At 36.4% G+C, this 14343-nt stretch overlaps 4 protein-coding genes across 8 annotated transcripts; 3 read left to right on the top strand and 1 right to left on the bottom strand.

Moving 5' to 3' along the window:
- Positions 1-351: 351 nt before the first annotated feature.
- LOC121801234 (protein GDAP2 homolog) lies at positions 352-4728 on the bottom strand. 4 transcript variants are annotated; one of them, XM_042200682.1, is made up of 15 exons: positions 4601-4728; positions 3752-4201; positions 3543-3620; positions 3381-3436; positions 2893-3012; positions 2735-2805; positions 2514-2607; positions 2171-2383; positions 1747-1998; positions 1472-1580; positions 1296-1363; positions 1093-1162; positions 942-1013; positions 775-866; positions 352-673 (listed from the first exon to the last, which is right to left on the bottom strand). In XM_042200682.1, the coding sequence occupies exons 2-15, from the start codon at positions 4061-4063 to the stop codon at positions 598-600; spliced, it is 1683 nt and encodes a 560-aa protein (XP_042056616.1). In that variant the 5' UTR covers positions 4064-4201; positions 4601-4728; the 3' UTR covers positions 352-597. The 4 variants fall into 4 exon arrangements, with proteins under 4 accessions (XP_042056616.1, XP_042056615.1, XP_042056617.1 ...); XM_042200681.1 differs by having other exon boundaries at positions 3752-4133; positions 4601-4727; XM_042200683.1 differs by having other exon boundaries at positions 3752-4136; positions 4601-4720.
- A 314-nt stretch (positions 4729-5042) lies between these two features.
- On the top strand, positions 5043-7079 carry LOC121798516. Its single transcript, XM_042197561.1, has 5 exons — positions 5043-5371; positions 6110-6199; positions 6271-6367; positions 6441-6600; positions 6685-7079. The coding sequence occupies exons 1-4, from the start codon at positions 5125-5127 to the stop codon at positions 6577-6579; spliced, it is 573 nt and encodes a 190-aa protein (XP_042053495.1). The 5' UTR covers positions 5043-5124; the 3' UTR covers positions 6580-6600; positions 6685-7079.
- Positions 7080-10703: 3624 nt separating this feature from the next.
- LOC121800348 (nodulin-related protein 1-like) lies at positions 10704-11189 on the top strand. Its single transcript, XM_042199921.1, has one exon. The coding sequence runs from the start codon at positions 10704-10706 to the stop codon at positions 11187-11189; it is 486 nt and encodes a 161-aa protein (XP_042055855.1).
- Positions 11190-12032: 843 nt separating this feature from the next.
- LOC121798058 lies at positions 12033-14321 on the top strand. 2 transcript variants are annotated; one of them, XM_042196884.1, is made up of 2 exons: positions 12033-12262; positions 13268-14321. In XM_042196884.1, the coding sequence occupies exon 2, from the start codon at positions 13371-13373 to the stop codon at positions 14160-14162; it is 792 nt and encodes a 263-aa protein (XP_042052818.1). In that variant the 5' UTR covers positions 12033-12262; positions 13268-13370; the 3' UTR covers positions 14163-14321. The 2 variants fall into 2 exon arrangements, with proteins under 2 accessions (XP_042052818.1, XP_042052819.1); XM_042196885.1 differs by having other exon boundaries at positions 12039-12190.
- Positions 14322-14343: the final 22 nt, after the last annotated feature.

The following is a 14343-nucleotide window of genomic DNA, read 5'->3' as shown; positions in this document are numbered from 1 at the left end:
CAATTTAATGTACTTCCTCCGATAAGGTATTTGGTTTCGACACGAATGTTAAAAATGAAAGAAAAGTAGGTTAAATAAGTTGTTGGAATATGTGACCTACTTATTATTTATGGTAAAAATGAAATAAGATTTTTAATGAGGAACAAACGAAAAATGGCATAATTGAACTCTAGTTGGGGACGAATGGAGTAGATTATTTAGGATCAAGTATTTGACATTACGAAATAAGATTTTTATTTTAAGAAATGTGTAATTATATCTAAAAGGAAATTGGCAATTAGTTTATTAGAGTTCTTAATAGTGATTAATCCTTCCCACTTTTCATATTCAAGTTGAAAGAAGAAGAAGAAGAAAGAAATTGGTTTCCAAATAGTTAGCCACCAATATATAAGTAGTTGGATCTCAGGTCACCATGAAATACAATGAGCTAAAATAAAATAGTAATTACAAATGAATACTCCTATTATCTTCAAATATTACTAGCTTACAGAATATGCAAAATTTCAGCTAACCCAAAAAAAAAACTAGCGAGAGAAGGTTGTGAACTGCTGCATATGAGGAACCTGAAGCAGAAGGAAATGTGCCTTCTTAGATGATCTATTGCCGCTGATAAACATATTTTGTTCTCGGGTCAACAATAACGCCCTTCTCTCCATTTACTTCAAGATCATGCCTGCATCACATAATATCCGGTTACACGATCAACCTCATTGAACCGATGCCGTTGCAGCGCCTCACAAACACAACTTGAGAAACAGAGGCAGGGGAACTCACTGAAACACAAAATCTGGAATGCTCAGCTGTTCGCGAGGAATGTATCTGAATAGCTGCAGAAGGCGATCGAGATAGTTCACCTTCTTCCACACCTACAAATCAGAGTAACCGAATAAGCTTTAGAGGGTGGTGAACGGTATCATGGTTGTAGCATTACTCCATACTACCTTATCTATTAAAAGCTGCATTGCAAAAATAGCGGTTTTTAGTCCAAAGGTTGGATGAAGGACGTATATTGCCTGTGTTATAGTAGCAGAGAGTCAGTTGCTAACAGCTTGTGCAACTACGACACAATATTAAGAGGAGGATTGCTCATACGTGAAGATTATGTTGGTGCTTCCGCCCGAGTATTTGCTCTAATCTTTTCATCCATCCTAGGTCCGGTTGCCTGTTCACTCAAATTTATATGTAAAGTATTTTATACGGTGAAGAGAGCAGCGTAGAATATCTTCATGAAATTCAGATTGCTTCTAATAACTACACAATGAGGTCTCTGCTTCAAAATAAAAGAGGCAACTCACATCTGTAATGATGCGGCTGAGTGGAAATAAACAATAGTATAAGGCTTCTGTATCACAGGCTCAAATTCCTGAACCGAAAAATATATTTAGTTTGAAAACAATAGAGCATGCTACGAGACATTACATAACATAAGCAGTGGAGTCACTAAGTGCAAAGTATATTAACAAATGTTCACCTTTATTACATACAAGACAAACCGTTCTAGATCAAGACACCTTAACAGAAAATGTGCTCCGACAACCACCATCACTGGGCGACCTTCATGGTCAACTCCACCTCGGTAGCTGAATGGATACATGATATGTAATTATTAACCTTTTACTGAAGCTATAAAGAAACTCTCAATGCAAGCACAACTATCTACATTGATGCAGTAAGGAAGTTATAAATAAACTCAGCAAGTAACAAAGCACAAAAAAACTAAGCACCAAAAACTGAAGCTCGTCTTACACTATTCTCATTTCTGAAATCTCGGTAAGATTGAGTGAATTTGCTTTAGCAAGATATCTGGAATGAAGGGAATATTCTTCAGCAGCAGACAAAGGAGGGCCCCTGAGGTCACCATACCCAAGCATTTTAGCAATATCCCAACCATTTCGTGCATCAGCAGCTTTCTCCCACTGCTCCATGCGTCTTTGGTCTGGATCTTTGATCAAGGACATGAAAGCAGGATCCAGATATGAAGACAAGTATGCTGAGTTCCTGCTTTAAGAGAAAATCATAGGATTGGTTTGTAATTTGTAAATTCATAGACTGGAGGCAAAAGTTTTTTAGCATAGCATAAAGCTGGTTCTTGTATATGCACATATACAAATAGAAAAATGTTTAGCATTAGAGGCATAAAAGGGGTGGGAAATAAGTATGCATCACTAACTTTCGTGCTGGCAAAACATCACTGACTGGCAGATCATTAGAGATTTGAGGAATTCTTGGAACTGCCTTCTTCTTCACATTAGGCAAAGGCTGAATTCTTATTCTGCGCTCATCAATAACTGTCTCACCATTTTCATCGCCAACATCTGCAGGAAGTTTTGTAGTAGCTAATACCTCCTCTTTCTTCTCCCTTGGAAAGTAAAGTGGGAGCAATCTAGGATAAGAGCAACATCAGAATGTAAAAATTCAAGAGTCTGCTATTATGCAATTTCACTTGAATGTGTATATAGATAACTTATCCATTAACATGATCCACAAGCATTTGACAGTTTCAACAAACAAACCTCTTATAAATCTCTGCGTCAGATGATGCTGTGGTACAAAATATGACTGCATGTACGTAATCCTTCTGTTTCTCGAGAAATCGCCTGACAGTTCCTAATAAAAAATGCAAAAAATGATTGCACTTAGAGAAAGGTTCTCAATCAGGATCATTAAAGTAAAAAACAAGGCAAACAGACATTAAGAATAATGATGGAATAGAATACGCTTCGTAATATCTCACTTATTGCAACATGGGCAGCAGGTTCTCGTGGATACATTTTGGCTTCTGTATATATACAGCCCATAGCAATGCTGCACATGCATCATTAAAAAAGCTTTAATCCATGACCCATGACATCAAGAGATGGATAACTGTTTCAGTGTTTGGTAGAGAACAACCTCTGCAACCCATTTTCAATGAGAAGCTCTAGGCAAGACCTATAGCAATGACTTAAAGCATTCTCTGCAGCAGTATGATATTTCACAGCATATTTAGGACCAACTGTATGTAAGACCCTCCTGCAATTAGAATAAACTATTAGAAATAATAGCTTGGATTAGAACTTTAGATTAGCTATTAGAAATCTGAAAATCAGATTAGCTATTAGAAATCTGAAAATCAACTGAACAGAACATCTTCTTGTTCTAATATCATATTAAGCCATCCTGCCTACTTCCTATCCGGAATTTTCACTTTCGTCTCACCAACCTCCATGTACAGAGACTTTCTACGCAATCTGATATTCAATGTATTTATTGAAATGCGATGACAGAGAATAAATATGGGGAAACCTACCAGACTTACAGTTCTGCGACTGATTAATGATAACCACAATGCAGTACAACCAATAAGTTTAAGTTATAATAAAAGAAAATGAGATAATTACCTAGCAGGAAGGTCATATCCTTTGCTAATTTTTGCCATCCCGGTTCGGCAACCACCCTGTATTATCAGCAGACGTCAACAATGAATGAAAGTCTTTCCTGCTACAGAGTTACTACAAACTTTAGCCTTGAAACTGATATTTGGATATGCAATGGTAGCATACCAGTGTTGCACATTCTTCTGCAAGGACAGGTCCAGCTGCAGCATGCAATCCAGGACTGCTCTGTGATTCATCTAGGCTCTGTCGGCCAACAAGAAACATGTAAATTAGTACGTGCAAGGATCTCAAAAGAAGTGCATGATCTGAATTGCCACAACATGTATTGCCTTAGATAATTACAACGCACTGCATTGCTACGAGCCACCTATTACCTCATTCGTTGAATTGACTACAGCATCCACCTCAAGAACCCAAGGGTTCCCCCTCCAAAGATAAACCTTGGAGTTAACCTCATGATTCACCGGGAACCTGGATTGCATGCAATTTAAACAATCCCCACCCTCATCAATAGATGTCAACGGGTCTGCAAAGGATGAGTTAGAAAATGCAGGATCTTCATTCTCATTCGAGTCTTTACACTCCACACTACTCCAGCATGGAACTTGATCTAGTGTCACCACAGAATCTCCACTTTCATTTGCCAATCCACCTCGATTGTTGTTGGCATCCACAGCATCATCCATACTTACCACCCAATTATCAAATTATCCCCTCTTTCGCTAGCCACCAGCCAACATCATATATCCAACCTATCTGCTTGAATATGTAAAAATATCAATATCAACAATGGCAACAAGATGTGTGTCGACAAAATTGAAATCCTGGCCAAACACAAACAGAAATTCGAAAGAAAAATGTAAGCCCTGTTAACGTCAAAATAACCCACAGAAGAATGCATTATCATGTCCCACCCCTAGGAAAAGGTTCCTCAAACAAACTAGGTCTCCAATAATGAACAAATCACATGCTTTTGGCAGCTTATGGACCATGTCACCCAGACAGAGCACACATTAATTCATCAAAATTCGGAACTCCCAAATTTTCATATCAAATTATATAGGGGAAAAACTCATATGGGCGCGCGCGAATTATGAAAAAAACGATAAATAGAACCAAATATAACGAGGCTTATCATATCAAAACCAGTTTTAATGGTGGCAATTTCTCCGATCTATGCATGCAGAAGCCTTGAATTTGTGGATTGCCAAATACTGAAATACCTGGGAATCGGAGCAGCTATCAAATTTTAGAGAGGGAAAGAAAAATTCCAATGGGAGGAGAAAACGATGAAATGAAGAATGAAGGTTGGCGCATAAATCGATTTCTGTGAGGTGGTGTGGTGGTGGGGATCCCAATTTTTTAAAATTATTTCTTTAGCTCGTCTCAGTATTTTTTAATTTATTATGTTGATTTTAACATTTTGAATAATTCAAAAATTAATAAATTTATTTATTTCCTATAATATCAAAAAACAAACAAATGAAATATAATAATAAATCAAGTATTTTGTCATACTTACAAAATTAATAGTAGAAACAGTATTATAATCAAATAAAATAAACGGATTAAGTAAAAGTAACTTTCACATCATATAAATATAATATATGTAAGCAGTAAGGTGATAATTTTGGAAGAAAAAACTTTTTAAGTGTCATTGTTAAAATGAAAATTTCATCAACTCCTTCAGTTGAGCAGTTCAGCCTTCTCTTATCGCTTCTCCTCACCATATTGACCATAAACCAATATGGTTCTCTCTTTGCTCAATGCGTCACTCACTACCCCAATCTCGACGAACACATTCGGAATCCCTTGTCGTTCTTGTGAAGTAAAGCATTTTTCGATGGTTTCGTGCCGCAGGGAACCGGAGCATGCGATATCCAGAAATTTTGGCCGCGAATGTTCATCCGTTCCCGCCATTAAACCGATTGTGCTTCAGAAATCTGCGTTTATTGTAGCTGCGTCTCTTTCTGTTGTTCTCTGGTCTAATCCAGGTGAATTTTCTTCTTTTCTGGCCTTATTCTAGGGAAATTTACGATTCTTGTTGTTTAAATTTTATTTTAATTGCTGGGAATTGCAATTAAGAGAGTTGTGTTCTGTAGCTTATTTACTTTTGTTTTTACTTGTTTCTTGAGAATTGGGATATGATTAAGTTGGTGTGTTTGGCCAAAATCTAGATTATAGCTAAATTGTGGGAGACAAAGCTATTTGTACTTAGGTAATCATTTAATTCAACATTATTTGGAAGGTTGGAACTTGGATTGAATGTTGTTATAGCCAAGTTTCAATCAAATTCTGATGTTTTTGGTAATGATTTTTCCAACTCTGTATGCAAGCTGCAACTAGTCTAAGGCTGAGAGAAATTTCATTTTGGATTAAGGTACAATAAAAGATTTATGAATTGGGAACTTCAAAGGGATTTATGAAGTCCAAGCTTTTCATCTGAAAATTTGAGTTACATATTTGAAGTAAGTAATAAGGAATTGATTCATGTTATGTTACATGATAGATTTTTCGTTGATTGAACTCGATTTAGCATATTCTGGGTGAAGAATCAGAGGTGGTTTCTGAATCCTAAATCTTGATCACTTTCTACTGATGTAGTAATTGCTGTTTTATGTGGTGAAATGCAAGTTTAGCAAGCTATGATCAAGACGCGTATCTTTCCCTTCACTTGTGTTGGTTGTAATAAATAATATGGAAATCAGTAATTAAAAGTATCTAGCTTGCAGCTCATGCTGGATTCCTCTCGGGCTCCACCGGTATAGAATCAGTCCCCGGTCCACAGTTGCCTCAGATGGATTTCCTCACTCGTTTCAACGGTATGTTCTCTACAAATCAACATACTCGAATGTTTTGCTGCTCAAGTGATGCTCGAAATTGGCTGATTCAGAGGAAAATCAGAAAAAGTATGCAGAGAATGACGCAAGATTCAAAGAGTCTCCTATCCTCAAGAAGCTGCTCGAGCAGTCAAAGTTAAACAAGGAGAAGTGAGTTCTCTCAATGATTGATGCAGAAAGCTATAGTTAAGGTTGTGCATAAGTTTGTGGTACTAATTTGCAGAAACAAACAAGCAACTCTTGACAAATACTGCATTCGAGGAGCTGAATGGGGCGTTGGAGACTGCTCGGCTGATGGCATGTCACCAGAGGACAGGGAGAAATTTATTGCGATGCTGAAGCAAAAGGCTGGGACTGAATGAAGGTTTTGATTCATGCATCCGGTATATCATTTAAACCATCCCATTGCTTTGAGTACTTGGTTTATGCTATGACTAACTGTCATCCAAATTTGATCTTAATTGCAGAGGTCTCAATCACAACAGCCACTAGACAAAGTTGGATGGATCTGAGCTTTGGAGAAAACGGGTATGTTTTTCGACCAATTTTACGAGTAGCAAAGATGATATATGAAGAGATTGTTTGGGGGAAGACATGCTCTTGGAACACAGTGCTATGCAGCATTCTGCTAAAGGGTGATTTATCAGATGCATTTTGTTTTGCTCTGATTGGGAATTCAAGCAGATTTCTGTACGGTACTTATCTTTTGTTGTATCTGAACTGATATATACGGTGAGATATATTTCAGTTTAAGACAACCTACTTTTAGTAATGCTGTGGAGTTTGTTGCACAAATAAAAAAATGTTGGTGTGCCCTCAACTCTCAAAACCATTTTATAACCAAGTTTCTATGTTCATAATTTTTTTTCGTGCAATTTCAGCTCATCTTAATCTTCTAACCTTTTTCAGTAGCATGGACTTTAATATGGATAGATTATAGTACTAATTTTTAGAAATTTACGCTAGAAAAAAAGTTGAGATTGGTAAGAGCTTTAGATAAAAACTCATACTCCATAGTACTTTTATTAGTCCCTTGGTCATATAAAATTTGTCAAACATATAAAATTTGTCATGTTTTGACTTAACACGTCGACACGAATTTTAAAAAATATAATGAAAATTAGGTTGAAAAAGTTAGAAGAATGTGAATCATACGTTTACAAATAGTTAAATTTGAGTAAGAATGAATTAGTGAATCAGAGGTTCACTATTAAAACTAATTATAAATGTGAAAACATTGTGGGATGGACGAAAATAGAAATAGGTGACAAACTTTCCGGGATGGAGGAAGTATAATTTATAAATCACGGTGTTGTTCGGTTTGCAATATTGTATCTCGAGATTAAATATGTACTGTATTTTGTTTATGAGATTGAATCTCACAACTCAATCCTAGAAGAATAGTAATGTGATAATTAGTCATAGACTATCCCCTCTAACTAAAATAATTTCATAATTTAATTATAGATTATATCTTAATATTATTTTAATAATTAGCATACCGAACCCCACCACCTATAGATATAGCAGATATAAAATGGAGTATGAGTTTGGATTCAAATCTTGTAAAGGCCGAGAAACCATCACACAAAAATTTTCTCATAACAGACCGTTTATAATGTGATGTTTGGGCCTTTGGGCTTAGTGGGCTTGTTTTTTTTTAAGTCCTTTCTTTTGGATCCGATTTTCAGTAAAGAATGTTTTTAAGATTTTTTATTCTGTTATTGGATTTATTTAATGGGATAGTATATCAGTCGGTGTTGCCGACAGAAATAAACTGCAATTTAATTTAGTTTCTGTGGGACCCCCTCACCCGTTAAAGACTGATTATTTACCATCAAACATCACTTTACTAAAATAAAAATCTCCACCGACAGTGAGGCCCACTATATCTCAAACCACGACCTCAAAACAAATATTTTATCCAAAAGTATTAGATTTCAAATCCCACTTTATATTTAATTAATCATATAATAAAAATTATTTGGGTACACATAATTGTACTTACATGACTGAACATTTCTTTTTTAACATTTTACATTGAAAATCGTTTTATATACATTAATTAACTAGTTTTTAATTAAATTCATTTAAATTAAAAAATTAAGAATATTATGTATATGTTCTCAAACTTATTTTTAGGGTCCACCTAGTTTGTAGGAAAGTTAGATAATGTGTGAATTGTATAAATATGTGATCATCATAGTATTTTTATCTCGTGTAGTCGTGTTTAATAAATAGTTTGTGGTTGAGATTAAACATGTGAGGAGTATAAATTAACCTAGCATTGGAATGATAAATTTACTAATATGATTACTACCAACAAAGGCTCATAAGATACTGAAGTGTGTACTTGTTTTTCCATTGTGAGTTCATTTTCGATATTTTAAACTAAGAAATCAGATCCCATTCTTATACGAGTATAAGACTATTTGGCAATTAAGTGAGCTTTTATAAACCAAATGATTTTCTTGCATGAAAAGTATTATTGAAGAATGCAAACCATCTCACAACCCAGTTTAAGTTTGGGTAAATTCCACGAATGTACGTCATGAGAGATAATATCTGCCATTTGTACCCGAAAAAAAATGTTTCCAGTGATGGGAAAGACGCACGAGCCTCTTGCGTGTTTTGAAACACGAATTTCACTCGGCCGGGTGATTTGAAAGTTAAAATCACCCGACCGGGTGTTCTCTCTGGACTCCTCCTGTCTTAAATATTTCACCCGGCCGGGTGTTTTGAAACTGGAAATTCACCCGATCGGTTGTTTTCAAACACGCATGAGCTTGACGCGTGTTTAATTAAAACACGCATGAGAGTAACACGTGTTTTGTATACACGCAAGAGACTATCGCGTGTTTGGTTTATCAAAGACGCGAGAGCCTCACGCGTCTTTCCCATCACTGGAAAAGTTTTTTTTTCGGGTACAAATGACAGATATCATCTCCCATGACGTACATTCGTGGAATTTAGCCATTTAAGTTTGGCATACCAGACTCACAAATAATAACTTGAATAGTCCCACGAAATTGAACATTAAATATGTGAACCCAAAACATAGATTAAAAAATATAAAGTTAAATTTCATACATGGATTTCAAAGATAACTTTAAAAAAGTCATTGAATAGGAGCAAGTCTAAGCCACAAGCTTCAATGCTACTTGATATTTTTTGGCTTCTCAACCAATGAAGCCAACGGCCTCATTTATAGTTTAATCAATGATACCAATAAATTAATCCCTGTTGGCCACGACACTTATTCAACGCGGACATTATACAAATCTGTTTCTCGAGTACTTACAAATAATAAAATTAAATTTAAAAATCGTTGGCATATCTTAGATTTTTTTTATTTATTGGAAGTTAGTAAAAATGACCACATCAACTTAATACGTAGCTACCAAGCACAAACCCAAATATTTAACGAGAAAAATAAAATTCATTGATTGGCTTTAAATAAAGAGAAATATAAAATCATTGGAGTGGATGAGGCTTGGTTGCTTATCTTTTGCTTCTCAATAAGTGAAGGAAGCGGCCCCTACTCTAAACTTTAATAAATCATTGTTTGCCACGATACTATTTCAACACTGAATTTACACCACTTCTACACTCCAACAAGTGGTCACATTCAGTGGAGTATTTTTTATTTTATTTTATTTTAACATTACAATTATATATTAGTATGTTGGGATTTACTATCAATTAAGAATTTCCCTGCGTATCATATTCCAGTGTTTAAGCATATTCCCAAAGACGTGGCCATATCAACATTTCAGTGCTTAATCTATCTAATCCAAATTAATTGATATGTATTCCTTTTCTAGATATTTGTAATTTATTTTCTAGATGTTCCAGTTAAATGTGACATTTTTTTATAAGAATCAAATACTCCTATTTATTATCTTTTAATTTAATATTTCTATCATTTTAATATCTTTTCACGTATCAATTTTATTCTGTCTACAAAACACAAATTTCTTAAATTTCATAAAAAATGTAATATTGAGCATAAAAAGTTCAGTTATTCCAGGTTCAAAAAATTGATATGCCATGCTTCAAGCTTTTCAATTACGCCTTAAATTTTGTACATTTCCAACTTTCAATTATTATCGATATGTAATGGCAGAGACACGGTATAGACCCAAGGATCATATCAAAAAAAAAAAATCATATTCATATCCTACTAAATTGTATATAAAAATCATATTCATATTCTACTAAATTGTTTTACAAATTTCTTGTATTAAGTTAAATAATTTTTTTAAAAATTCAGGCCAAGTGAAAGACGTGGAGTATATTTTATTCGTTTGTACACATTTGTTTAAATATGATATTTTGATATAAATTTTAAATTCGTAAAATTCCATAGTTCCTCCTCTATATATACTCTATCGATATCTCCCTACTTCTCCACACATTTGACTACTTCCTCCTCCAAACAAATTCCACTTCCCATAACTTTCCTTGTGATTCCAATCCGATCACCATGGATTTCTTGTCCGGCTTAGCTAAAGGCGGCGACTCCAAGACTCAGCCCGGCGGCGAGGAGAAATCCTCCACCACCGACCTCTTCTCCGACGCCAAGGTAGTAGCGGAGGCGGCTCGCGCCCAGTTCAGCAACGAACCGGAGAAGTGCGACAAGGCCAAGGCCGCCGATTCCGCCGCCGACCTCCTCGACGCCGCCTCCCAGTACGGCAAGCTCGACTCCACCCAGGGCGTCGGCAAGTACGTCGACCAAGCCGAGGGCTACCTCCGCCAGTACGGCGCCCCCAAATCCACCCCCGCCCCCGCTGAAGACAAGCCCGCCGCCAACCACGCGGCCGAGACCGAAATTCCTTCGGGCGGCGACGTGAAGAAGCCGGAGGAGAGCGGCGAGGCTGGGGAGTACGCGAAGAAGGCGGAGGAGCTGCTCGGCGAGAAGAGCGGGGCGGATGGTTTGTTGAAGGCTGCCGGCGGTTTCTTTGGCAAATAATTGTGGCCGATGTTTGTTTGTTTGTTTCAATGTTGTGTAGTAATTTGCACTTAGCAGTTTGTGTTAAGGCTTGTAATAATGGATTAGGCTGTTTTAATTCTGTGTGGTTCATACAGTTATGTTTGGCGTATATTTATTAAGTTTGGTGTTACTCGTGTCATCTTATTCCGGATTTAGTTTTAATCAATATGGGTCACACTCACGCCTAATTAATTTGGTTTTGAAGGAGTAACAAAAATTTGGAGAAAATCTTATGGGGGTAACCGGATAAGTGAGACGTTCGATCGGCTTTGGACATTCCTTTTGACTCTGCCCAATTTTATTCGAAGTGATTAATTAAAAAATACTAGTAGTATTATCATTTTTCCAACCATTAACATGCTAGACCAATCACATTATTTATAACTACTTTAATGTCTATACCCACTCCTCATCATGACCAATCAATGATACTCCTCCCTTGTAAATAAATATATACTCCAGCCAACGGTCTATATACGGATAAAAGGAAATTAATTGGATCAATTTTTTTAAGACGAATGAGATCAAAAGTAGAAGAGAGTGCAAAAAAATGTTGATCAAATCATAAAAAATGAAATGAAATTAATTTTTAGGAACGTATCAATAGAGTAAAATATGATTAATAGTTATGGACGGACAAGAAATTGACCAAATGAATCTTCTAGAAAATTTTATAATTTTCTCATATTATAATTCAAAATTGGTATGATAAAAAAAACTAGAAAATTGGCCTGAAAGGACTATTTGGGCCAAGAATTCAAGCCCAAGCAAAAGATCTAAACTTCATACTAATAAATTTTAAATTGGGCCGTCGCTATATCACCGACACGTATTGTTCTCGAAAATAGAATACCACTCTCCCTCGGATCGCTTCTGCAATACAATACTCGTCGAAAATGATGAATTTCAGGCGTTATTCTCAAAATCCAGCAGCTCTCTTCAACCTCCACGTTTTCATGCAACACCTTTTCTAGACGAAGGTGAATTCTTTTTCAATTTTGGTTCTGTTTCGGGGGCGGCGTGCTTGGGGCGTGGCGGTGAATGACGGAGATGTATGTATTGCATGTTACGATTGTAGCCTATATTCGTTACTTTAGCTGTTGATCGTCCCTACCTCATTCTCGTATATAAAAATCATTTGTTTTCCGTGGTAATTTTTACAGCGGTTATAAAAAATGGCACTCTGATCACGATGATGTAATTATGAAGGTCGCGTAGTTCATCTTGATCTCAGATTTTATTAACATTCATTAGTTGATTTTCAATTAATCTGCTTATTAAATTCTGGCTGTAATAGGATTGGTTCTCTTCGTGATCATCACGAAGTTGTTATAGCTGTGTATTTTCACATTTTTGTTTCTTGTACCTTTTAATACTCAATCCTGCTTGACTAGTTGTGGTAGTTTACATTTTTCATTTTTCATTTTTGAGTGTCCACATCTCCTTGAATTAGTCGAATGATTAATTTGTTGCTACTTGCGTCGGCTGGAAAAAGTCTTGTTAAAAAAAATGTACTCCTACTTGAGTTCGCTCCAGGATGAGGGTTTTCCTCTATCCTTGGTATTTTAAAGCAGTGTGAATCGTGATTTGCAATTGTTGTGTGTCAACTCTCAATTAGTTGATATTGCCGAAAGAAGAGTTAAATTTATGGTTTTCAAGGGTGTAATGCACAAGGAGAAACATGGGTTCATTTGAAAGACTCCATGGATTTTGGATTGGACTTGCTAGTTGAACGTTGGAGATAGAAACTTCATGCATCTAATGAGTGCTGCAGTCTCCTGAATTTGTGGGCTTGTTAACCCTCTCTTGCTTAGAAGATTAAAAATTTAGATTCAAGTTCCTAAATCTTTTGAGTCTCTACTCTAGAAAGATTAGATATGACGAAAAAAATTAGTAGCAAGTTTCTAAATATTCTACGTCTCTGCATATAGTGTATATAAAGACATTGATAGAAGTTTTATATTTTTGATAAATATAGTAGTGTCCTATTAGTACCTGAACTGATATCTGATTGATATTTGTAGATAAACATCTAATCATCTGCTGTTTTGAGTCAGGCCTCATCTTTTAGCAAGTACCAGGACATGAAAGACTCAACGAGTCTTTTCTGTTATAAGGCTCAAACACCATAGCTTTTTGTCACGTTTTCTGGAAACCATCATGTGGAAATCTATATCACATACCATTCGGGGATTTAGGCAAAAGAAAAACATTGCTGAGCTAGTTAGGGTTTGCCATGAAGCATCAGATGACGAGATCTCTTCAAACGCTAGCACTGAAGAAGGACTGGAATGCCCAATCTGTTGGGAATCATTCAATATTGTTGAGAACGTGCCTTATGTTTTATGGTGCGGCCACAGCCTCTGCAAGAATTGCATCATGGGGCTTCGTTTGGCTACTCTGAAGTTTTCGCCACATCTGATCCAGATTCCCTTTTTTGTTTCCTGTCCATGGTGCAATTTCCTGACATTCCGTCTCCTTTACAAGGGTAATCTTAGATTCCCAAGCAAGAACTTCTTCATACTGTGGATGGTGGAAAGCAGAAATGGTGAGAGGGTGAAGACACTTTCGTCCATCTGTAGAGATCGTCAACAAATATGGTCCCAAAGGTTCCCTTCAGCTACCAGTAATAACTCTTCTGATGCCACCAGCAGGAGATTGCATCGTCTTGGTCATTCAAGCTACAGATATAATCACGGCCGCTACAGCGATAGATTCACTGCTGAAAGGCTCCAGATGTCCCTCCACAAATCCCTCGACTTCTTCATAAGAGTGGTGGCCAAGTTTCCACTGGTTATTCTACTCATGATCGTCACATTTGCATTACCTGTGAGTGCTGTCATCCTAATGCTCTACTTGGCAATAACAATTCTCTTTGCCGTTCCAGCCTTCTTGGTTCTGTATTTTGCATATCCCCTGCTGGATTGGCTGGGACGAGAGATGAGAACTTAGAACCATATTCTTCTATTAAAATATTCCCGTTGTTTTAGTCCATGATAGACTGGTTCTGGTTGTAGGGCAAGATATGTTGTACATGGTTCTAAAACTTTGTCCTTGTTGATGATGAAAATGTTGATTAGTCTACAAATGTTTATGGTTTGACTTTTGAGACTCACGTTGTGTTTTTCTACCA

Source organism: Salvia splendens, chromosome 4 (genome assembly GCF_004379255.2).
Source record: "Salvia splendens isolate huo1 chromosome 4, SspV2, whole genome shotgun sequence".
In the NCBI taxonomy this organism is placed as follows: Eukaryota; Viridiplantae; Streptophyta; class Magnoliopsida; order Lamiales; family Lamiaceae; genus Salvia; species Salvia splendens.
This window is presented reverse-complemented; position numbering and strand designations above follow the sequence as displayed.

Coding starts and splice junctions, on each gene's coding strand:
- LOC121798516 (XM_042197561.1), top strand. CDS start 5,125: ATGGTTCTCTCTTTGCTCAATGCGTCACTCACTACCCCAATCTCGACG. Junction 6,200..6,270: donor TTTCCTCACTCGTTTCAACG/GTATGTTCTCTA, acceptor TGGCTGATTCAG/AGGAAAATCAGAAAAAGTAT. Junction 6,368..6,440: donor TCAAAGTTAAACAAGGAGAA/GTGAGTTCTCTC, acceptor ACTAATTTGCAG/AAACAAACAAGCAACTCTTG.
- LOC121800348 (XM_042199921.1), top strand. CDS start 10,704: ATGGATTTCTTGTCCGGCTTAGCTAAAGGCGGCGACTCCAAGACTCAG.
- LOC121801234 (XM_042200682.1), bottom strand. CDS start 4,063: ATGGATGATGCTGTGGATGCCAACAACAATCGAGGTGGATTGGCAAAT. Junction 1,364..1,471: donor TTGTCTTGTATGTAATAAAG/GTGAACATTTGT, acceptor TTTTCGGTTCAG/GAATTTGAGCCTGTGATACA. Junction 867..941: donor TGCAGCTTTTAATAGATAAG/GTAGTATGGAGT, acceptor TCTGATTTGTAG/GTGTGGAAGAAGGTGAACTA.
- LOC121798058 (XM_042196884.1), top strand. CDS start 13,371: ATGTGGAAATCTATATCACATACCATTCGGGGATTTAGGCAAAAGAAA.